Source organism: Miniopterus natalensis, chromosome 12 (assembly GCF_054644295.1).
Source record: "Miniopterus natalensis isolate mMinNat1 chromosome 12, mMinNat1.hap1, whole genome shotgun sequence".
NCBI classification, from domain to species: domain Eukaryota; kingdom Metazoa; phylum Chordata; class Mammalia; order Chiroptera; family Miniopteridae; genus Miniopterus; species Miniopterus natalensis.
The window spans coordinates 69,109,286-69,133,173 of NC_142092.1; the positions used below are offsets into that span (position 1 = coordinate 69,109,286).

The following is a 23,888-nucleotide window of genomic DNA, read 5'->3' on the forward strand; positions in this document are numbered from 1 at the left end:
TCTCTGAGCCAAATTTCTTAACCTTCAGGAAATATCAGAATCACTCAGAGAGCTTATTTACCATGAATATTCTTAGAGCTCTCTCTCCAGGAGTCTCTTCCGGGTTTGGGATAAGGCCAGCGGTTGGGTATGTTAGACAAACACCCCAGGCAGTTCTCAGAGTCTGAAACACTGACCTATGCCAGGAATAGGGCCAGAGGGTAAATACTTTGGCTTTGTAGGCCAAAAGTCTCTGTCACAACTGCTTGACTCTGCTACAGTAGCACAGAAAACAGCCAGACATTAAGTGAAGGGGTGTGACTATGTTCCAATAAAACTTTATTTACAAAGACAGGTAGGGGCCAGATTTGACCTGTGGGCCACAGTGTGCCAGCCCATATCTCTTCTATATATAACCAATAAAGACACAGACATGGGTATATAAAAAAAAAGATATTTCTTTAATTTAAAATTATGACCTGGAAAGAACCAGTCAGTTTAAGTGATCTGGGCTTCCTTCCTCTTTATACCCAATTGGAACAGACACAATATTGGTTCAGGTTGCCAACCCCAGAGAAAAAACAAACCAGACTGAAAATCCTCAGGAAGTCCTTGCAGCTACCCTGCTGGGGCCATCAGGCTCCTGGGAGGAAGGGTGCCCAGGTTGCCAGCCACACTGAGAAGAGCTTTTCTTCTGCCACCCAACCCCCTCACAGGCCTGATTCCTCTCCATTGCTCTGTAGCTGGCCCTGCACATGGCCTCCGCAGAGAGACTGGTGGCACAGGAGTAACCTCCCAACCGTCTGGGGGGGCACCCTTTCATGACTGCAACCGTGGAGCCGAGCAATTCTGAATGCCCGTGCCCAGAAGGGCAGCACCTTCGCTGTTTAGCTGAGATCTGGAGCCTTGAGTTGTAACCATCAGTCATGTGTGGTCAAGGCACCAGCAGCAAGGTGGCAAACTTGGGAAATAATCTGGAAAAACTGCAAGAGTCTCAGTAATCAATTCAATAGATTTCATTCTGAAAATGAAACAGACAAATGCCATCTGGGTAAACTCCCTACAAAAGGGGGAAAGCATCACAGCGGAACAGGGACCACCACCACCTTCAGGACTCTGAGGTCTGTCTGCTCTTCCGCGGCACAGAGGTCAAAGTCCCACTTTGTAGGTCAGCGATGCTCCTACCTCGCACATTCAGGGCCAATCAGGCCTGCGGATTCACCCAGCCAGCCAGTGGGGTTCTCGAAAGAACTCAAGGCTCTGAATAATATGTGAAGGGAGTCCAGGGTGTGATGCTGAGCAGGCTTTTTCTTGCAGAGTTTTGGAAATGCACAGTCAGTAGAGAGGAAAGGAGGAAGGGAGTAGCCGGAGCGGCCCCGGGAGGTCCTGGAGGCCTTCCCAGGAGGAGTTCATGAACAGAATAAATACAACTGGCTTGAGACAAACCTTCTGGAAGGAGCCAACGGGTCATCACAGACTCACTGCAGTGGGGCAACAAGTGTCTACACTGGTTTGCTTTTTCTAAAATTTACAGCACCCAAAGCCTGATGCTTGACCTGAGTCAAGAGCTGTTGGGATAAACCACTAAAGGGCTGCCCCAGGAAGCAGTGGAAGACCAGAAGGCGGCCAAGCCACCCCCACCACGCACAGCACTCCCGAGCCCGGTGGGCCATATCCTAGTATTGCAGAGGCAGCGCAGGGCACTACCAAAGGCCCCTGCTGTGCAGGGGATGGGGGTCACGGCATTAAACAGAGTCCCCTGAGAACTGAGGTGCAGCGAGGAGAAAGGGTGGGGTTTCTCTGCCACTCTGCCTCCCAGAGGAGGCACCACTGACAGTATCTCACTCAAAAGATGGCGTTTCAGCACAGAGACGCCTCTGTGTGCTGATTCCCCAGTGAGAGCCTTCCTTACAAGGGTCCCTGACCGAGTCTGGTCCTGTCCCAAGCCCTGGCTCGTGACAACACATGTCCCAACACCAGCGCCTGACCCCCAGCTAACTGGTCTTCAGGTTCTTAACAAGGCAGCTCGGGTGGTGGGGGTAAGAGAGTTTGGGTTCCAGGACCCCAATAAGTTCCTCTTCCCAGTCTCCTTTCTCAGAAATAGTGGACCCCCTAAATTCTATTAAAGAGGGAGCTGTCCATGTGGCCTGCCCTAGCCAAAGATCAGTCACAGGACCCACTTGCCCGACCACAGCGGTGTCATCCAATCACAGCTAAAGGCTGGCTGAACCCTTGCCCTCACTGGATGATGCTGTCTGGCTGTCCATTCTGGGCCATCTGTCCAGGGTCGGAGGCGGGGGCAGGGTTGAGTGTGTGGCTCTGCAGGTAGCGGCGGAAATCTTTAATCATGGGCCGGAGGATCTGAATGAGGACACTCAGGGCCGCCTGGGTGCCCTCCATGGCCTGAGCCTGGCGCTCCTGGGCACAGGCCTGCACCTCCTGCGAGCGGCGGATCATCTGCAGCAGGTCGTTCTGCTGCTCCAGGTGCTGGGCAATCTCCTTCACGTGCAGATTGGTGACCCGCTGCTCCTGGATCAGCTTGGCTGAGTTGAGGGCGATGCGGCTCTTGAGTGCCTGGGGCTTGACTGAGGGGTCTGCGTGCTGGGCGATCATCTCCACAGGGGCCTCCGCTGGCAGGGGCGGGGGGGCCTCAGCTGTGCAGTACTCCACCACTCCCTCCTCCAGGGTGTGATAGGTGGTCTCTGTAGGAACTGTGGAAAGAGCAAAGGCAGTGTCAGTTCACTTTCTAGAATGAAGCTGGCCATGTGGGGTCAGGGGGAGGCCATTAAGCCCTATTCTGGGCTACTCAGGCCTCTACTGGCTTTACAGCTATTCATGTACCTAACTAAATCTAGACTCTAACAGGTTTAGAATGTTAATCTATTTGGTAACTAAAGGGTCAGTCCCGGATCTGGCAAAAGCAAAGATGCTAATAATGATATTAGCAAAAAATTTAGAGTACCTACTATGTACGTGGCACCGTGCGAAGCCCTGTGCACCCGTTAGCTCAGTGAATCCTCATGACACCAAGAGGTAGGTCCTGTCATGAGGAAACAGACTCGGAAACATGGAGTGACTTTCCTAAGGTCACACAGCTTATTCAGCAGGTGCAGGAAACAAACCCAGGTCTTCCCAACACCAGAGTCCATAGTGCTCTCAATACCACCCCACTGGGCTGCTTCTGCTATTAAAGGCAGGGCCACATGCTCCCCGTGGTGCCAGTACGCAGCAGGCATCTTGAATGGGAACCTCTACATAGGCTGTTTGTAGCTACACTAGTCCTACCTCCTTCAGTGCCTTCTTGACTTCTAGTCTCATGGCCAAGCAGAAAAGGAGGTGGGAGTGGGGTGGCAAAAGTGCCCAATAAATGCCTCCCTGTCATCTTGATCATCCTAGTCAATGGAATACCTAAAGGTCCTTTCTGTTCCAGAACAGCAATTGATTTAGGCCAGTGTAGGATCCCCTTTCCCATCTCAATATCCTTGAGAAATATGCCAGTGTGGGGGATGGCACATATACCAAATTTCCCAAAGCCCCGCTGAGAATCACTGATCTGATCAGTACAGTTTGTAACCCAGCACAAAGAAGCAGTTAACAGATACCAATGCAAACCCTTATCTGAACTAAAAAGTTCAACCCAAGCCAGTTCCATTGTTATTCAGTTGAGAACCTTTGAAGGGATTCTAGGCAGGCTCTTTCGGCCTCCATGCATAGAGGAAAGGTCAATCTTCTCCACCCTTCGCTGCCAACATCAGCTGTGTGTCCCCACCTCAACCAAGAAGCCCCGTTTTTCCTCTGAGTTCTTATGTTCTCCCAACTGACATTGCAGTTACTTATAGTGTCTTACCTGTCCTACTAGACTCTAGCTGGCCTCTGTCTTAGACACCTTGGTAATCCCAGAGCCAAGCACAGGGTTTGGCACAGAATAAGTGCTAATGTTTGCTGAGTGAATGAATGAGTAGATTAACACCAGGAACCACGAGGTTCCTCAACTGTGCCTGATGAATGTTTGCCTCACTGAGAATCCAGAATGTCTCTGTCTAGAATCCGTGTTTGACTTGGGGATTATCATTCCCACCTGCCTGCTCATTCAACAAATATATTCTGACTGCTTAGTATGTGCCAGGCCCTGTGATAAGTCCTGTGGGGATATAAACATGGTCATTGTCTTCAAAGACCACACAGTACAGTCATGGACATGAATGGTGGAAAAACACAGTCGAGTAGACGTCCAGACTGTGCGCTGAGGAAGTCCCAAAGAGAACAAAACCACTTCTGTCTGGGGAGCTCATGGAAGGTCTCATGGTCTGTCAAGACTCCTATCTAACCTTCAGCCCTTTACAGTCAACCTTCCCCAGGCTGCCCCATCTCTTGCTGGCCCTTCCCATTTATGCACGCTGGACTGGGCAGGAGAGGTCACTCACTCTGTGTCAGGGTGACCGTGGCTGCGGCTGCATTAGCCGTGGGTCCGAGGGCCACAGGGTGGATCTCTGTGGTACTGGGCAGGCTGATGATGGTGGCCTCACCCAGCAGATTGCAGATGCGCTGTTGCATGGGGGTGAGCAGTACCGGGCCTACAGCTGGGCCACCGCCACTGCTGCTACCACCTGTCCCTGGCCCACCGGCTCCATCTTCTTCAGTGGGCCCTGGGGCCTCACCACCCTCTACAGCCGCCCGGACCTGGGCAACCTTGCGACGGACCTCAGTCTTGAGATCAGACCACTTCTTCTTGACCTCAGGCAGCTCCCTGCGGCAGGTGGCCACAGCATTAACCCTTCTCAGGATGCCGTGCCAGGCCGCGCTCTTGGCAGCCAGAGAGACCCCAGCGTTGAAGTGGTTCACCAGCAGGTGCTTCTTCAGTTCCAGCTCCTCCACGATGATCTCCACCTCTCGCTCAGAGAAGTTCATCTTCCTCTTCTTGGCTGGGACGGCCATGGCTTCTCCCTGCCCCTCTTTTTAGAGAAATTATAATCCCTTCAACCGTCCAATTTCCCTTCTCTTCTTCCTCAGCCTCACTCCTCACCCACCCACCCCTACAGGAGATAGGCAGTGTTTGCCCAAGGCCAAGCACCGAGCCTTTGGTAACCCCCCTCGTTACGCAAAGTGCGTAGGGCCCAGGGCCTACCGGCCCAGCCGCTGCCAGCCAGCGGCGTAATGGCTTCCTGAATCTGCCTCTTCCGCCCGGCTGTGCGGAGATCCGCCCACGTCCCCTCTTCCCGCCTCCCAGCGCTTCTCCAGGGGAACCCGCCCTCCCGGTTGGTCGCGGCTCAACATCAGGTCGCTCACTGGTTCTTTTGACCTGTCGCTCGTCTACAGAGCACGCCCACTTACTGTTATTGGCCTGGTCATTGGTCTAAAGGTGTGTCTGTCGCTACAGAGTGCTCCGCCCCCTGAGTCTTTTTTTAACTTCCATTGGAAAATTGTCGTCGTTCAGTCAGCGGTATTACGAATATTACGCTCCTAAATTCAGTTATTTTTATTGGTGGTTTAGGGAATTAGATTATCAAAACCCAGCCTCCTGAGGATCCCTAGTGCTTTCGGCTTGAGACGTTGGCCAATTTTTAGTTCCACCCACGGGCGCAAACTGGTTTGAGCAGCAGCTGAGAATTACTCCTCACACAAATCCTATTTCCCACCGAAGACTACGATCTCTTCGTACACGGTCCCTCCTCCCATCCTCATGATTCTGAATCTAAACAGAACTACTCAATGAAAACTGGACACGGGGCCTCCCGCCTGCCAATCACATGACCTATGCCTTCAGCGGCGAGATTTCCTCCCTTCGGCCGGGCTCAGCCAATCCCCGCCTCCCTTAGTTTGAATCGGCCCCAGGCTGAGCCGGAATCGCCTCGCCCTCTCTATCGATCCGGGTCGCCCAAGACCATGTGGGCAGTCCTTGCAGAGGTTCCACCCCTCCTGGGGGTAGTCCGGGCCTTTGATTGGCCCGTGGCGAGCGTGGGGGGCGTGGCCAGAGGAGCGGAGCGGCGGGGCGGAGCTCCCGGAAGCGGCCCCTCCCGCCAGTTTGCCGGCATCTCGGAACCCGCGCTCTCTCTGTGAGGATACACGCGTGTCTTCCGCGTTCTCCTCGCCGCCCGGCGCCCCTGCCTCGCGCCCGATGGTGAGCAGTGTCTTGTGCCGCTGCGTGGCTTCCTCGCCGCCGGACGCCGCCGCCGCCGCCTCGTCCGCCTCGTCGCCGGCGTCCGTGGACCCGTGCGGCGGCGCCGTCTGCGGGGGCCCAGACCACCGGCTGCGCCTGTGGAGCCTCTTTCAGACGCTCGACGTGAATCGAGACGGCGGCCTGTGTGTCAACGACCTGGCCGTGGGGCTGCAACGCCTGGGACTGCACCGCACCGAGGGCGAGCTTCGGGTAGGCGGCGGGCACCGTCCGCCCGGGTCGGGAGGGGCCCCTTTCGAGTCCCAGACTACGGGGAGGTCCGGTAACAGGTCAGGGCCTCTGGGTGACAGGTCTGAACAGCCTGGCTTCTTGGGCAGCCCCTTGGAGCGTGGCGGGTCTGCTGGACGGCGCCTTGGGCCGAGTGGAACCCGCGAGTGACAGATGGGTTTCCCATTTATGTGCTGGTGGGAGTGGACCTCCTTGACTTCTGTGGGCGCTTGGGCTAGGGGGAAAGGCTCTTAGTGGGCACAGGTGGGCACCCTCTGGGCCTTCTGATGAGCGAAAAGCCCCTTCCTGTTCCAGCTTTCCCCAAAGTAGAAAGCCAAGACTCAGAAGTCTGCTTTTCCTCACCTGCTGACCTCAAGGCTTAGCGTGATGCACCCTCCTACCTACCACTGACAGGTTCATCCTCCTCCTCTAGCGGCCTTCCTCTCTTCCCCTCTGGTTTCCCTGCCAGCCATTGGCCCTGATCTGTTCCTCTCAGAAGCATGTGGGAGTTGGGAAAAAATGGGAACTGGGGTTCTAGGCAGATCTGTGATGGTGTGGGTGGTGAGCACTAACAGTTCTCCTGGTTTAGGCTCATCCCTATTGACTTGCTTATCCAGAAGGTGGGATTGTGATCCCTTGCAGGGTTGCAGGTCATAAAAGAATCTAGGGGGAAATACTTCCTAAAAGTGAAAGTGTTGTATACCTAGGAGGGGATATCTTACTCTTGTTCAGGAGTGGGCTCTTGGCCAAAGGGCAGGAGGCACGGACAATGGCCCATCTCCAGGCCTGCTGACCTTTCTTTATAAGAACCTCAAGCAGAGGCTGTTTCTTCACCTTCTCTCATGATGTTTCTCTGTCTGACTTTGTAGCTATAGCTTCCCTTTCCCCGAGTATTTCATTTACTTGTGGCTTAGCCTGATTTACAACCCGGAGGAGGACTCCTGAGTATTTTTATCTAGTAACCTGTTTCTCTTCTAAGTAGTCCATTTGGTCAGTTTGTACAGAATCTCACAGCCAAGTATGAAGAAATCTAGTAAAATGCCAGAGAGTTAAACCAATTTTTTGGTCAGGCAGGTATACATATAAGGTGTTTTAAATTCATGTCCAAGATATCTTGGATTAACATCCAAGGTATTTAACCTACTTAGGATCTGCCTGGGAAGAAGACCAAGGGTAACACTATGTAAGATAGAATCAATGGGTTAAATCCAAGAGATTTAGAGACAAGTTTAAAAATTTTAGCCCGGCTGGCGTGTCTCAACCGTTGAGCATCGACCTATGATCCAGGAAATCGAGGTTCGATTCCCAGTTAGGGCACATGCCCAGGTTTCGGGCTGGATCCCCAGTCCGGGGCGTGCAGGAGGCAGCCGATCAATGACTCATCATTGATGTTTCTATCTCTCTCTCCCTCTCCCTTCCTCTCTCTGAAATCAATAAAGACATTTTTTAAAAAATTTAGGTAAGTTTTACACAAAATAGTAGTGTGAGCTCAATATTTTCCTATATATATCTGATGAATAAGTCACTTGGAAAGATAGCATGGCTAAATTCAGAGGGTCTGTTGTGCCTTATGGGCTCAGGGAGGTGTGGGCCCAGGTTTACCTTTCTGTCTCTTTGTACCTACTTGGCACATGCTGCCAGGCACATCGAGGGCATCTGACTGTGGGAGTGTATTCAGTGTTTACGCTATGCTTAGTACCCCAACTAGAGTCACAATGTTCTTGTGATTCTCGGCACATCTGATATTGATCCTAATCCATTTTTCTGGCAGTAAATTTCTAGGGGCAAATAAGGAGATAAGTGATTGTTTTTCTTTCTAGTGTTGAAAGAAACCTTTTTGATTAACCAGGGTTGCCTAGTCCCTTCGTCCCATTGGCTCTAAAATTTTTGACTCTGTGACTGATCTAAGTCCTATTCTTTTTTTTTAAAGTATATTCTGATTTTAATTTGCTGATTTTAGAAAGAGAGAAAGGAAGGGAGAGAGAGAAACACCAATTTGTTGTTGGACTTATCCATGCATTCACTGGTTGACTCTTTTATGTGTCCTGATCAGGGATTGAACCTGCAACCTTAGCATATCGGGACAATGCTCTAACCAACTGAGCTACTCTGTCAGGACTCTCTTTATTCTTGTGGTGTGTGGATTTAGTATGAACTCTGTTTCTACAACTCTTTTAGCTTTTGAGTAAGTTAAATTATACAGCTCTGAGACTGGGATTATCCACTTTATTTGTTTATTACCTGTAGAGGAATACATGTTAGTCTTCTGGTGAATGTTTTTTAACTATTAAGAGAGAGGATCTGCTTTGTTGTAAATATTTGGGCAACAGGAAGACACCTTGCCGCATGAACCTCCATACCATACCACTTCCTGCTGAAATAACAACAGTATTATTAGCTACTTACAGAAAAAGCAATGCTGCAGTTTTGCAGAACTAGCATAGCCAAAAGAGCAGTTGGGGGCCCTTCAGTTAGAAATGGGTTGTCTGCCATGGGAATGGGTGCTGAAAAATACATCATCAGACTTCGGCAGCTGCTTCATCTGACCCTTCGGGACCAGTCTGAAGTGCTAGGGTTTGCTCAGGAGTCAGCTTTGGGTGCTTATCAGTGGGTGATGGGTGAGTCCAAGCCATGTGACTAGCAAAGCCTCTTGCTAGCTTACAACAGGTCAGGTCTGCTTTTCTTAAGAAATGAACCAGCAATTTTTGGCATCTGCCCCTTTTTCCCCCCAGAAGAAATTGGAACAGTCGAGGAAAATTTACTTAAAATGGAAGAGAGTAGAGAAACTAATGGCAGCCAGCCAGGGAAATTTCCTTTGTAAAGGAAGGACATGTGAGCAAGAAGCCGGTCCTGGGACAAAAGAAGGGAAGGGTTTAACTACAGAAAGAAAAAAGATGACGGCAGCGGTAGTGACTTTGGGAAATGAGGCTTCAGCTGGAGCTAATTATAGCATTGCCTATTTAAGGCATTTTCATGTGACCAAACAAAATCTTCGTCTTAAAACAAATTTAAAACAGGTTATAACTCAGGCAGCCAGTTAGAGGAAGAACACAAGCTGGGTTAGATTTAAATACCTGTCCTTTAACTGAGGCTTGTGGGGCTCCCCTAAGAGGCTGGTGTTTAATGTAGATCAGGATTCTAGAAAATGGTATGATTTGATTTAGAGACTTGAATATGCACCAGGTAGTTTAAGCCTCACAGTAACTTTGTGAAATAGGCAAGACAATAATTTCACCCCATTTTACTGCGGAAGGAACAGAGGTTCAAAACAACTATGAAACCTCAAAACTCATTAGACCAGAGAAAGAACTAGAACCAACTGCTGATTTGTGCTCCACTCCTCTTTAACTATACCAGTTGTTTCTGAGGGACATGAAGAGAGTTCCTACCTGGACTTTCAGGAGAACTTGAGAAAGATGAGGAGAGATCAATTTAGAACCACATCTGTTTTTCCTAAAATAGGTTTTAATATTATCCAGAGATTATCCTATCTGAGAGTGAGAATCCACCCTGCCCTAATTCTCTCCTGGACCTGAGCAGTGCACCTGAGGCAATCTCTGTTGATCTGAAATAATGAATGGGAGATCATTAAGGTCAAGTTGGTAGTATTGCTTAATCAGACAGTGCTGTTAAACTCTGTATCTTTTAAATGTGTGGTCATTTGGGGGGAAGCTGGACTTAGATAAGACAGTCTACAGAAAAAACAGAGCCTTTTTCACAGGAAAGAGATAGACATCATTTGGTATAATATAATGGCCCATTAGAAAAAGAAAAATGCTATCTGCCACTTGGGCTGAGTTCATTTATTAAACTGATTGTGTTATATTGTTGCAAAATTGGTTCCTGGCTAGAAGTAATTATCATCAAGATAGAATTTTTTAAAGGAAGATTTAAAAAAAAATTAGTTGATATTTGGAAAAGTGGGATCAAATCCACTGATCCTAAGACCAGGTGAAAAATAAGAATATAGCCTGAGTAGGCCAGATCTGGAGCTTCAGTTGGATGAATTCCTTTGGTGTTGAAAGAGTCATTAATTGTTGAAATCTCACAGAAACCACAGGGGAGTGAGAGAAACAAATATTTTGCTGATGTTCATTTCCAGTCCAGCTGAGTACAGCTGCAGGTTGAATTCAGTGACAAAGCTGTACTTAACAGAGGACTAGTCAGTCTTGTTAAGTGGGGCCAGACTTTTCATTTTAACCATTTCTTATACTGATGTGAATTTGCCAGAACCAAAGAAGTCGGTCTTGGGAGGGTCACTGGCCATCATAGTCCAACCTCTTACCCAGTGTGGGGAGCATTCCTCGTGGAGCATCCTTCACAGATGGCCGGCCAGCCATGCCATTGTGGACTTAGTTGGGGTGATTGTGAGTACAGTACTTTCTTATGTCAGACTAAAGTCTGTCTGCTTATATCTACCTCCCATTAGCCCCAAGTTTACCTTCAGGAGCAATACACAGAAGTGATCCAAGGGCCCTTTAAGTATCTGAAAACTGTCTTATCTTCTTGTAATCTCTGTTGCTATAAGAACTGGGCTTTATCATGCACTTCTCACAATAAGCTGTCCACAGCTTCCATGGTCCCTCATCTGAGGCAGTGTACCAGGAGAGTTAATTAAGAGGACAGACTTCCTTGGAAACACACTAAGTAAAAGAAGCCAGTCATAAAAGGCCATATATTGTATGACCCATTTATATGAAATCCCAGGATAGGGAAAGCTAGATACAGAGACTAGATGGGTGGTTGGTTGCCTAGGCCTGGGAAGGGAGGGGAATGGAGAGAAAGAAGGTGAGGGTTTGGGGCTCTTTTTGAGGTGATGAAAATATTCTAAAACTGACTCTGGCGATGGTTGTGCATATCTGGGGAGGGAAACTGCTTCTGTCCCTCTTATGCTCTAGGCCACATTGTGAGGGCTGCAGCCTGACCCCCCCCCCCCCACACACACACACACCGTGCTGGCTGGAGTCACAGCAATGAACTGTGTCTGCAGCCATTGTCCCTGTCCTTCCCCCTGTCCCCCCTCCCCTACTCTTTCCAGTATACCCACCTTCAGATATCCCAATGTGTAGATCTTTCAGGTGTGTTTCTGTGTTGAACAGGGGATCCTTGGTGAGTTCTAGTTGTCTGACTTGTAAATTTAAGGCAGAGGTGGGGAACCTTTTTTTCTTTTTTTTTTTGCCAAGGGCCATTTGGTTATTTATAACATCATTTGGGGGCCATACAAAATTATCAACTTAAAAATTAGCTATGATAAAAGCTCCTAGATTTATTGAATTTCGAGTCCCGCCTGCAGTTGCCTTGGCAGGGCCAGATCAAATGATTTTTTTTTAAAACAGGACAATATGGGCTTTGTGGTATAAACCTGGGTTCAAATATTGTTTCTGTTGCTTCTAGCCATGTGACCTTGAGCAAGTTACCCAATCTCGCCAAGTCTGTTTCCTTATCAGAAACATGGTATGCATACCTATTTCATCAGGTTGTGGTGGGGGTTAAATTAGATGAGGTGTATAAAGAGCCTGTTACAGTGTCTGACACTTAGGTGTTTAACAAAGTGACTTTCCTCCATTGAGTCTGAAAATAAGATCCCCAGAATTGCTCATAATCATCTACATTTTTCCTGAATTGCTTAGGTGAAAAGTGGAACAGAGGAAGTAGAAAGTCTGGGGATGCCAGTAGTAAAGGGCATGTGGCCCCCAGGCAGAGCACAGTCTCCTGTCAGTCGAGAGGACCTTCCGCAGTTTGGGGAGGAGTGTGGGTTGCAGAGAACCTGGGCCCTCTGCGGACATAGGAAAATTAAAACAAAAAAAGGCTTCGGGAACCACAGGCTTCAGTGCAGATTATGGCCAAGTCCAAGAACCACACCATGCACAACCAGTTCCAAAAATAGCATAGAAACTGCATCAGGAAACCCTGATCACAAAGGCACAAATTTCTTAAGTTTCTGAAGAGCGTGGGCTTTGCTAAGAGACCCAACAAGAAGGGCCTGAAGAAAATCCAGGCAAACAATGCCAAGGCCGTGAGTGCATATGCCCAGACTCTTAAGGCCCTTGTAAAGCCCAAAGAGGTCAAGCCTATCATCCCAACAGGCAGCAGCCCCTAACTCAATTGACTTGCCTACATTGCTCACCCCAAGCTTGGGAAATGTGCTCGTGCCCACATTGCCAAGGGTCTCAGACTCTGCCGGCCAAAGGCCAAGCCTCAAACCAAGCCCCAGGCTGCAGCTGCCGTTCTGGCTCAGGCTCCCAAAGGTGCCCAGGCCCCCACAAAGGCTCCACAGTAGAGGCCTCTGTAGAAAAGAAAGAAAAAGAAAGAATCTTGGTGGCAGAAATTTTCTTAAAAATTATTGAAGTAGTGCCCTGCTGGCGTGGCCTAGTGGTTGAGCCAGGAGGTCACTGTTCAATTTCTGGTCAGGTTTCGGGCTCGGTCCCCAGCAAGGGGCTTGCAGGTGGCAGCCATTCAGTGACTCGCTCATCGTTGATCTTTCTCTCTCCCTCCCTTCCTCTCTCTGAAAGCAATAAAAACATTAAAAAAAATTATTGAAGTGGTAGAATCACTATACATAACACTGTCTTTGACCCAAATGTTTCCCTGGATGGAAATGGGCCATGGATGGACTTTTCTCAAATACAGAGCTCACTTTGATGTGAAAATGGAAGCTAAGTAGAGCTTAGTTAAAACCCTTGGAGATTCTCACTCACTGCATTATTTTGCAGAAGTGGGGCTGAGGCTTAGAGGCCCGGTTGCTTGACGGCAAAGCCAGTAGCTGAACCCAGGATTTTGACTCTACCCAATTTAGCTCAACATACACTGCTTTCTACTATGGCTGTAGATACTCCACTAGCCCCTAAAACTTGGCAAGGTTGATATTCAGTTTATGACATTGCCATATCTGTGCATAACTTTAGCTCAGCATTTTAAGACCCCTGATGGTGCTCAGGAAGCAGTGACTGAAATGATAGGTACACTCTTCCTAAGCATGGGATATAAAAGACCCAACACAATAACTAAAAAAAAAGGCTTTGTTGTCTAAAAGATGCACCTTCCTTTGAAGTAAACAAATGAAGTACAAAGGTAGAACATGAGCTTCTTATCTGCTTTCAACTCTTGGCTGTGGCTTTCCTGAAAGCTTGAATTTCCCAAGGTCAAAGGGGAAACTGGAGATGGCTGTTCCTGTTCTTCCTGTTGCTTTAGAAGCTTCCACATTCCATCAACCCCTGGCCTCCTGCCTTCCTTCCCCCAGCCCACCCTCCCCTCCACTGAGTCTGATGTGAAACTCTAAAATATGCAAAAAACACTGTGTGAGAAAGCTCTCAAAAGCCACAGAAATGTTGGGGGAAGAGCGGTAGTGGGCAGAGAGAAGGTAGTTTAGATCACCAAGAATAAGTAAGCACAAACTGTTAAATCTTTGTCTGTAGGTTCGACACAATTGAATAGCCCTGTTGGTTAAACCAGCCACTACAGTGCCCACTTTCCTCAACCTGCTGGCCTTTCCCCATCTCATGTAAAATGCTGCTATCACTTTTGGGTAATGCCTGTAGATTGAGTTTGAACCCACAGGATGTTAGGACTGGAAAGGTTTTCAAGGTGTCCAGTTCAGTCCCCACGTATTATAGCCAGAGAGGTTAGATGACTTGTCCAGGGTCCCACAAGGGCACCAGAGCGGGGAGATGACATCCCTGATGCACCCCTTAGTGTTGCATTTATAGACAGTACATTTTTTCCCCTTTGTTATTTACATCTCCGGTGTATTCTTTTTGCTAGAGTCTCTTCTTTAACCTATATGGAAAGTGAAGATAGTCTCTGGTAAGTAGTTTTATAGCTAGAAAACGCCTTGCCTGAATTGTTTCTAAGAGCTGGCTTGGTTTTAACCAGCTGTTACACACACCTCTCTTGACTGCCCTCATCCTGAAGGCAGCTGTTGGGTGGTTTACCCCGTCCCGGCGCCTCTCTCGGTACAGAGCAAGCAGCTGCTGACAGCTATATTCGCTCTCATTCAGATGACCTCAGTTTTAGCATGTAAGCTGAAATCAGTTTTAAGAAACTGAAAGCACTTAGTGTTGCTTTTACTAATGCGCCTGCCGCCTTGCCTTCCGCCGCGGAGAAGAGGGGCGTGGGTGAAGATCACGGCTGCGGCAAGCAGGCCCAGCTGGGCGAACCGTTTGGCCCCCACTGACGAGCAATTTTGGATCGGCTGAAAATTTTCTGATCATTTTAGGTGATTGGGTTTTTACATGCCGGCCTCAACACCATATTCTTCCCCTGCCCTTATACTCGGCACATGTTTAATCTGAAGGAGAGTCATGCTCTTAGAAGAGCAGGAAAAGAGAAATGATGCTGTTCCTACGTGGTCTCTTCTTGCTTCTGCAGGACTTTAATTTACATGTTACATCCAAAGCCCTACACTTAACCCAACTAAAACTGGGTTAATTTCGTACACTTCTAACTTTCTGTTAGATAAAAGCAAACAACACCTTTGTTAGTAGGCATCGACCTTGAACTTGGGACCTCGATGGGGACTGGCTTTTGGCCACGAGTCCTCAGAGGCCGGCCAAGAGACCGTTTTCTCTGTCACGCTTCCTTCTCTTCCACATTCACAGGAGTTTTCGCCAAAGCTAGAATTTCTGGTTTTATTTCCTAAAATGGAAATAGATTAAGAGGAGTTCACCTTTTTTATGATAGCAGTTGTCATCTTCAAGGCCTTCGTTTTGCTTGTGCCAAATTAGGCGAGCGCCTGGCTTCTCTTCGTTGTCTAATTGTCGACCGAGTCGCGGGCGGAAGGGGCTCAGTAGTCCTCCTTCCATCCAGAAACCCTGCTGCCACGGGGCTGCTCAGGACCGCACGTGGCCGCGAAGCATTTAACTTCTGTTGACTCATGTCGGAGGAGAGGGCTAGTTACCTGCTGCAGTTGTGCCTCTAAAATAATAAATCGCTACCGTATATCAGTGTATAAAAGAGATCTTCAAACTCTTGCTCCTGTACTGTCCTGAAAGAATTTAGAAAACAGGTGCCCCCTTGCATGTACTCAAGTTGCCATCCGAAAATGTTTGTCATAAGTTTAAAAGCTGCAGAGATATAATACTGGCATATTGTGTGTCTGCTTTAAGTGGTTTTGACTGTCAGTTTGGGTTCTGGTTCTGCCGAAAACCTTAGTTTTGCAGATTCAACTCTTTCAGTTTGTGGCAAGTGCCCTCCGCACAACCTCATCGGCCCAGCCAGTCTTCACTTTCAAAGCAAATCAGTCTGGTTTTCTGTCAAATAAAACCTGGCTTCATTTCTCAATTAAAAAAAGAGTGTTAATGGCGGGCCCTTTGACAACAGGTCTTCTGAATAATGATTCTAAGATAGGTAGGTAGTAAGTGATTAAATTGGTAGATGTGAGACGTGGAGCGTTGCCCCGGAGTGTGTTGTGGGGGGCTCTCTGCCGTGTTTTATAAGATTCTGGGGAGTTCTTCAGGGTAATTTGGAAGGGGCTCCCTCTGGGGGTTCATTCCTTTAGAACCTGCTGTTTTCTCTGAAAAGTGTAGGAGTTCCTGTGACTCACTTTTATTCAGCAGGTCTCTTGTTTTCTAGATTCTTAGACGAGTGGGTTACTTCTGCAGGTGACTAGCCTCATATTAACCAGTTTCTGTTGATGTTTATGAGCTCACTTGCAGGAGGGTTACACTTGCCCACCCTGCCATTGGACTTGGGTGGTCCCTCAAACACAAGAAAGCTAAGCCTGGTAGGGTTGTTTTATAGTAATTGCATGTAATCCAAAGACACTAACGGTCTGCCAGATCCTGCTGGTTTAGGTGATGCTGCAGTGTAAGGAAAGACACATACTGCATTAACCCGTGAGGAAATCAGAGATTCAGGAAAAGGGGCTTTAGAATAAAAATATTGACAAAGTATGCAATTGCTCCCATTTTCCTTGATCTCTGGGTTAGGTGGTGAACAAGAGAGATTTTAGGATAGATAAGACACCGTCTCTTCCTTGTCTACTTTATTATTTCCTTTCTTCTGCTTACTTTGGGTTTCATTTGTTCTTTTCTGATTTCTTAAGATCAGAAGCAGAAGGCCATTGATTTGAGATCTTTTAATATGTTGCGCTTTTACATCATGCACCATACTTTCTAATTTCTCTTTTGATTTCTATTTGACACATGGATTATTTAGAATTGTGTTGAATAGGCTCCACATATTTAGGTATTTTCCAGATACCTTTCTTTCCTTGATTTCTAATTTAATTCCACTGTGGTTGAAGAACCTCTCTCTCCCTTTTTTTGAGCAATTGAGTATCATTTATAATTGTATTTTATCTTTTATTGGCGTTCTATCTCTGACACTTGCTTTACTAATTATAGTATACATCTTTGATATATCACAGCCAATCCCGACTGATACTATACCACTTCACAACCATTTAAGAGTCTTAAGCAGTATACTTTAATTCCTCCCCTCCCGGCCTCTGTGCTACAGTTCGCATACATTTTTTTTACTTCTACATGTGTTATAAACTGACAGTACATTGTTTTATTTTTGCTTTAAACAGTCACTTACCTTTTAAAGAGATTTAAATAAGAAAAAAGTCCTTTATATTTACCCACACAGTTACCATTTCTGGTTCTCTCCATTCCTTCCTGTACATTCAGATTGTCACCTGATACCATTTTCCTTCTAAGTGAAGGATTTCTTTAACATTGCTTGTGAGGCAAATCTGCTGTGATAAATTCTTTCAGTTTTTGTATGTCTGAAAATTATTTTGCCTTCCTTTTGGAAGGTATTTTCTGGGTTTAGAATTCTGCATTAGTAGGTTCTCATGGGACGTCCCCTGTCATTCTTTCTTTTGTTTCTCTGTATGTAATGGGTATTTTTTCTCTCTAGCTGCTTTTAAGATACTTCCCTTTATTACTGTTCTTCAGAAATTTAATTGTGGTTTACCTGAGTAGTTTTTGTTGATTTGGTTTGGTCTGGTTGTTTCTTATGCTTGGTGTTTGTTGAGCTTGGATCTGTGGATTTGTAGTTCTCAATAAATTTGAGGGGAAATCTGGTCTTTATTTCTTAAATATTTTTCCTGTCTCTGCCTTTATGGATTTCACTTATATGTATATTAAAGCGTTCTTAGTTAGGCAGGAATAGCATTTAGAGTAGGGCTAGTTTTGCCTCATTGTTGAGGCATAACCCTGAGTACCCTTCCTGAACCTCTCTGTATTACGAGGTTTCCACTCTGGCTGGTGGGAACAGGAACTGTTCTTTGTGTCTGATGCCTTTGGATGGTTCTTTTCCCACCCTCAGGCCATTTCCTCTTGCCTGTGCTGCGGCTCTGTGGGGCCCTGAGCAGCTCCCTCCTATTCAGTACTGGGCCCTGCAAATTCTAGCTGCCCTGGGCCTCCTGCCACCCTTCAACATGGAGAGACTGCTGGGCTCTGCCTGAGTACCCACCCGCTACACTGTAGCTTGGAAACCCCAGCCAGGAAGCTGGGCAATCGTGGGCTCAGCTCATTTGTATGGATCTCCCAGGAGTGACTGCCCTTCGTCACCTGAAGTCCAATGTCTTGAAAACCATCATTTTATATATTTTGTCTGGGTGTTTAATTTTTATTGGGCAGGAAGGTGAATTGGTCCTTTTAACTCCATATTGAATTCCTAACTCAGTTCTGTGGTATGTAGGTGTCCATTAAATTAAAAGCCAGTAGTCGACTAAATACGGGATTTCTCTTATGTTTGTAGATGGGGACCCAAGATATCAATGTCTCCTCCATTTCACCAGACTTTCCGTGCATTAAAAACAAGATTCGTTTTCATGAAAGGATTACTTGTTTAGTTAGAGGTTTTGGCTCTGGATGGGCTCTTCTTAGTATTTTTAAAAAACAAAATTCAACCAAGTAAATTTAGAGATCTAATTGGCTTTATTAAGCGATTCATGTATTGAGCAGCGTCCTATTTTTAGCAGCTAGAAGGGCACTCCAGGGGGGTTGTGCAAAATGGAAGGTTTTTTATAGGAAGATGGGTGAGGCAAGGGAGCTATTAACAAAAGAAAAAAAGGATTATTCTTAGACCAGGACATCTTTGGGGGGGGGGGGGGCAAGGTTTTTGCCATACAGATCGTCTCTTGCCTCTTCTTTCTGTGGGGGATGGAGAGGACCCAGGTGACAGAATACCTTACTAGTGCTTAACCAGAAAACTCCAGACTGGTTGACTAAGATTATGTTTGTGGGAGAGGTTTAAACTGCAATTAGACCAGGTATTAAAATCTAGGTCTGGTCTCGTGGGCTTCTAGCATAAGTGACACCATTTTGGACCTGCAGTTTTTCTCTTTCACAGCATTAAAATAACTTATTTGTGAAGCAGCTCCCCTTTCCATGACTGTGCTTTCTGATCCCTCTAAACTTGAAAAGATTACCAGATTAAGGGCAGAATACAAATAAAGGGTAATTGGGACAGTGCCCAATTTAAAAACAAAGGAAACAAAACAAAAAAGCTAATTAGTTGCATGAGCTCACAATCATGTTCTAGATAATGATAATAAAATAGTTAATAGTTATGAAAGAACATCTAAACCTGTAGAAAAGTTTATTTGAGCCACATTTTCGAGGACATGCTTGGAAACAAGATCTCAATGGATTGAGAAAATGGTCTGGAGAATTACAGTTTTACAGCTTATTTTATACACTAGACTCAAAGGTGAAAACCTAAAGAGGGTTACATGAAAACATGAGGGTAGATTAAGGAGGCAGGAGAAAGCAAAGCAGGGAAATCTCTAGGACTGGATAAAAAGCAAAATGAGAAACACATACTTTTACGTTGGTGGATACAGAATAGTTAATAATTAATGTTCACAGCACATAGGGATAGTATGGGGCAACCAGATGACAACGAGGGGTTCTGTGGTTTTGTGCTCTGGTGCCAGTGGTTGTGCCTCCAAGGGGTCTGGAAAAGAAAATTACTCTGATATTTCAAAGGTATGTTATCGAGATGCATAAGAACAATGGACAGAGCTCGCTCAAGCTTAATCTTTGCTAAGGAAGCTGTAGTCCTGGGATGTGATTACTCGCCATGGCATTTCCAGTTAGGAATTTTTATGTTCAGACCATTTATGTAGTTACTTTTTTCTTCTTTTTTTTTTAATTTAATTTTTAAATTAAAGTTATTGGGGAGTGTGGTTACTTTTGGTCACTGAGATTCTAAGAGCTTTTAACATATTATCTAATTTAGTCTCTAACCAACTCTATGAAGTAACAATATGGTTCTGTTACTATTCTAATTTTGCACATAAGGATATTAAAGCACAAAGAGGTAAAGATCACACAGCTAGTAAGTCATGGCCAGGACTTGAAAGTGGGGTCTGGCTCCAAAGACTGTGCATTTAATTAACATACAAAACTGCTTCCAGATTAGGTCATTCTTTTTCTTTTTCTTTTTAATCCTCACCCGAGGATATTTTTTCTGTTGCTTTTCAGAGAGAGTGAAAGGGGTAGAGAGAGAAAGAAACATTGATGTGAGAGAGACACATTGATTGGTTGCCTCCCGCACATGCCCCGACCAGGGCTGGGGAACGAGCCTGCAACCGAGGTCCGTGCTCTTGCCCGGAATCGAACCCAGGACCCTTCAGTCCACAGGCCGACTCTCTAACCATTGAGCCGAACCGGCTAGGGCAATAAGGTCATTCTTTCTTTGGCCAACTTGATGTCCCTTCTTGTGTTTTCTTTTTAAATAATTGAATGTATGTGTGTATGCCTGGTCATACATGCTCGTGATTTGTTTTCACATGATATGAGAATGTTCTGCCTTTCTCCCTTCAGACCCCCAAGTTTCCTCCCTGCCCCAAACCACCTCTTCAATGTTAGTGTCTTTCCAGAGATACTCTTCGCATATACAAGCTTAGAAATAAATGGCAGCATACTATCCCCTTTCTTCTGCATCTTGCTTTATTCATGTAGCAGGATGTTTTCAAATCATTCCATAAGAGTGGTAACTTAAAAATAAAAGGCCATAGTGTGAGGCAACAAGTGTTTATTTGAGATCTAAAAGAACAGCTATTCAGGAAGCACTAATTCAGGCAGAAACCCAATAGTGACCCGATTAGGAGGTAAAAGCAAAGGGTATTTATGAGAAAGGGAAAGAGCATAATTACATGAATAGAAGGAAGGAGTTTCTATGGGTGCTAATAAGCCAAGGAAGGAACTTCTGTACCTCAGATAAGTATAGTGCTAATTCTAGGGATGTCTTTAATTTTCTGTCTGGTAGCCATAACAAGCAGTTGTTCGGAAAACGGTGTTACTTTAGGCCCAGTCCAAAGGTTAATTTGCCCAATTTTACCATTACAAAGGTTTGAGGAGTAAGCAGTTACCCTGGGATGGCAGCTCCGCCTCCATTTTGAAGTTGTTCCACTTACACTATTTTTTACAAAGTAGGTATAGAGCTGCCTTATTCTTTTGGACAGCTGCACAGGGTTCCACTGTATGGATGTGCCATGATTTATGTACCCACTCCCCTTTTAGAGGACTTTAAGTTGTTTCCAAACTTGTGCAATTATAAACAATTGGCTGCAAAAAGTATCCTTATGTTTGACCACATATATATATGTCACACATATATCATATACATGTATATGTAATCTCACATGTGCAAATATATCTATAGGATGACTTGCTTAGAGTAGAATTGCTGTGTCAAAGAGTTTGTACTTTTGAAGTGTTGGTAGCTGTGACTAAATTGCTGTTCAGAGAGGTTGTACTGATGTACATGCTCATAACAGTATACGAGGGTGTACAGTTCCCCATACTCTTCCCAGCATAATTGATCAAACTTTTCTCATGTTTGTGTTTTTAAAACAATGGTTATGAACACTGTATCGAAGGGTCACCTTTGTGAGGGATAGTAGTTGGTCCCTGCGTGTGTCTGCTAGTAAATTAAGAACCAAATAAGCAAAGATTAATTCCCTTGTATTCATAATAAGTACTCAGTTCAGTCTGCAGACTTAATCTGTACCTGTTCTGGGTGCTAGGGGTAGAAAGCTCTGTCACTTGGCCCCTGTCCCCAGGCAGCTCACCATGTACGGGGAGACATGGGAGAAGTAGCAGCTGTGATGTGGCGTGCATCGTGTCACACATGGATGGAGAGAATGGGATCGCGGAACAAGGAAAAGTGTTGCCAGGGACTCTTGGTCATGTAAAACTTGATGGTGAATGTGATCCCAGAAGTAACCGAGGTGGAGAGGACGGTGGGCTCCTGCGGATGAGCCGGCAGCCAGCGCGGGGCGCTTTCAGTGAGCTTGGAAGCTCATCTGGAGGTGCCCTGGCTCCTCCCTGCAGAAGGGCAGGGAGGCGGCCGCGGCCATTGGAGGGATGCTGCCGGCTGGGATAATGAACTTGGTAGTGTCGGCGGAGGCGATTGGCCGCGCCCTGCTGCAGTGCGAATGCAGACTGGGTGCTCAGGTTCTCGCTCCTGTGATGATCATTAGTTGAGCGAGGACAGTTGAATAATTGGGAGCTTGAAGTTGCTTCTGCCTCCGGGAGAGGTCTGTTGGGCTACGGCTTTTTCCTTTTTTTAAAAAGCCAAACATTTGCTAACCATCCACCTGCAGAAGTGAGTTTTTATTGAAGAAGCTCCAGCTGCTCTCTGCTCGTTGCCAGCCACCCGGCGGGGCTCCCCGAGAGTGAGCTGTTTCTCAGGCCAGGCACGACAGCAGTGCTAGCAAATTTGAAAGCGCAGGAAACAGCCACTGCATGCAGAGCGTCCAGCCTCACAGCTCCCCAGGCTGGTCTTCCCAGCAGCCGTGTAGCCAGCGACCCTTGGTATTGTGGTCACATTCCTCCTCCAAAGTGACCAGTCACCGTCAGCGACGCTGGGAGAAAGCCGTGATGTTGCAGATGCTGTGGCATTTTCTGTCTAGCTTTTTCCCTAGGGCTGGGTGCCAAGGCTCCAAAGAGGGGAACGATAACGAAGTCAGAGGCACCCCAGCTCCTGCTCGGGGAGACCAGATGTCCAGCTTTTTGGGGAAACAAGACGGCAGGGCTGAGGCCACGGAAAAGAGACCCACCATTTTGCTGGTGGTTGGACCTGCAGAGCAGTTTCCTAAGGTAATGGCAACCTCAAGAGGACCTCCTAGTTTAGGGACTGGCCTAGGAACATTTTCCTGAAAAAAGGAGTGTGGGGAAGAAGAGAGGACTTATAAATCCATTAGGTTGGTGTTGGGGGCCGGGAAGAAGTGTTAGACAATAAAGAGACCCAGACCTTCAGCCCAGAATCTTTCTGTGGCCACTGTGAAAGCTTTATTACCCTGTTAATACCCTATTATGACCACTTCAGTGTGGACATTAGGGGAAGGAAGGTTGAATGGAATAGAAGATTTGCCATTTCAAATGGCCCCAGAAAGCCATTTGAAAGTAAAGGACAAACGATTACAATGTGTCTTATGGCCTAGCCTATCTGAACAAATCAGGGAGGACTGAGCTAAACCAGCAACACAGTGGACCTTCAAAGTTGAACCCAACAGCCTGGAGCTGGGCAGAGCCAGCCTGCCCTGCGCTCCAAAGGTCAGACCCCTTGCCTTGGCGGGCAGAGGGCCTTTGGGTCTGAGAGGAAGGGAGTGGTCAGAGGAGAGGCTGGAGTTTCCTGGTGCAGGGGCCTGTGCCTCTCTTGGTTCTGCGGGTCTGTTGAGTGCCAGGGCCTTCCGTCCATCTCGTGCCCTGAGCGTGGGTTATCTCATCTGATCTACACAAAAGCCAGGGTAAGTGGTGCCCCCATTTTGTAGATGAGAAACTGAGGTGCAGAAAGGTTAAGTAATTTGCCCAGGGTTAAACAATTGAGGGGTGGAGGTGAGATTTCGCCCTAATCTGTCTGGAACTTCGCCCTGCATTGTCTCACTTTCCCTTAAGAAAGCAGTTTCTAATGGGACCAGCGGAGTTCTTAGGGTGAGAACGGAGGTGCCGTCCAGCTGAGATTTCTCCTGCCTGCAGTAGGAGTGACCTTGCTCACTTCCTGAGCTTTGGTTATTTTGAATCTTTTCTCCTTTCTTAGAATAAAAACCAACTAGAGAAGGAGAATCTGCCCTGTGTCTGGCATGTTGTAGATTCCTAAAAAAAATGTTTGTTCAATTGCTACATTTATAATAAATAAATATTCCTTTTTCCATTGTTAAGTGGGAGGGACCTTTGATGCAACAACTTACTCGCAGTCTTTTAAGATTAAGCATTGAGAAGAATCCTTAGACTGTGATGAGCTCCAGGTGGGCAGTGATCTCTGAATCTGTATTATTCCTGGGATATGCTCTGAGAGGTGTCACTTTCTGCCTTTTGATTGTTTTAGATGAGCTCAAAAATGGCTGTGGCACTATCTTTTGTGAGGAACATTTATCTACAGACCAGCTTGCCTTGTGGCTAAGGAATTAAGGAGTTGGCTGGCTCCCTTTTAAAGTCACCTACTTTTGACTTTAATAATTAATTGCTCCATTTTGTAGACTCATACTGGCACCTCTTGCCAGCCCTCTCCCAGGGTGGCCTTCCATTGGGACATTCTGTTCTGAACAGCTTAGTTCCTGGCCTGC

General features: G+C 46.7%; 2 protein-coding genes and 1 pseudogene across 3 annotated transcripts in view; 2 read left to right on the forward strand and 1 right to left on the reverse strand.

Moving 5' to 3' along the window:
* Window positions 1–422: 422 nt before the first annotated feature.
* Window positions 423–4,949, reverse strand: NAIF1 (nuclear apoptosis inducing factor 1). The gene is made up of 2 exons (XM_016211102.2): window positions 4,404–4,949; window positions 423–2,690 (listed from the first exon to the last, which is right to left on the reverse strand). The coding sequence occupies exons 1-2, from the start codon at window positions 4,912–4,914 to the stop codon at window positions 2,218–2,220; spliced, it is 984 nt and encodes a 327-aa protein (XP_016066588.1). The 5' UTR covers window positions 4,915–4,949; the 3' UTR covers window positions 423–2,217.
* A 1,073-nt stretch (window positions 4,950–6,022) lies between these two features.
* The window catches only part of SLC25A25 (solute carrier family 25 member 25), a 31,834-nt gene continuing 13,968 nt past the window's right edge, over window positions 6,023–23,888 (forward strand). The window contains exon 1 of one of the 2 annotated variants that reach the window (XM_087822941.1): window positions 6,023–6,346. In XM_087822941.1, the coding sequence (XP_087679067.1) occupies window positions 6,095–6,346 (252 nt within the window). In that variant the 5' untranslated portion in view covers window positions 6,023–6,094. Of the gene's footprint in view, window positions 6,347–22,203; window positions 22,423–23,888 lie in introns of those variants that run through there. The other variant, XM_016211023.2, reaches the window with a different exon arrangement.
* On the forward strand, window positions 11,537–14,246 carry LOC148091879 (large ribosomal subunit protein eL29 pseudogene; annotated as a pseudogene).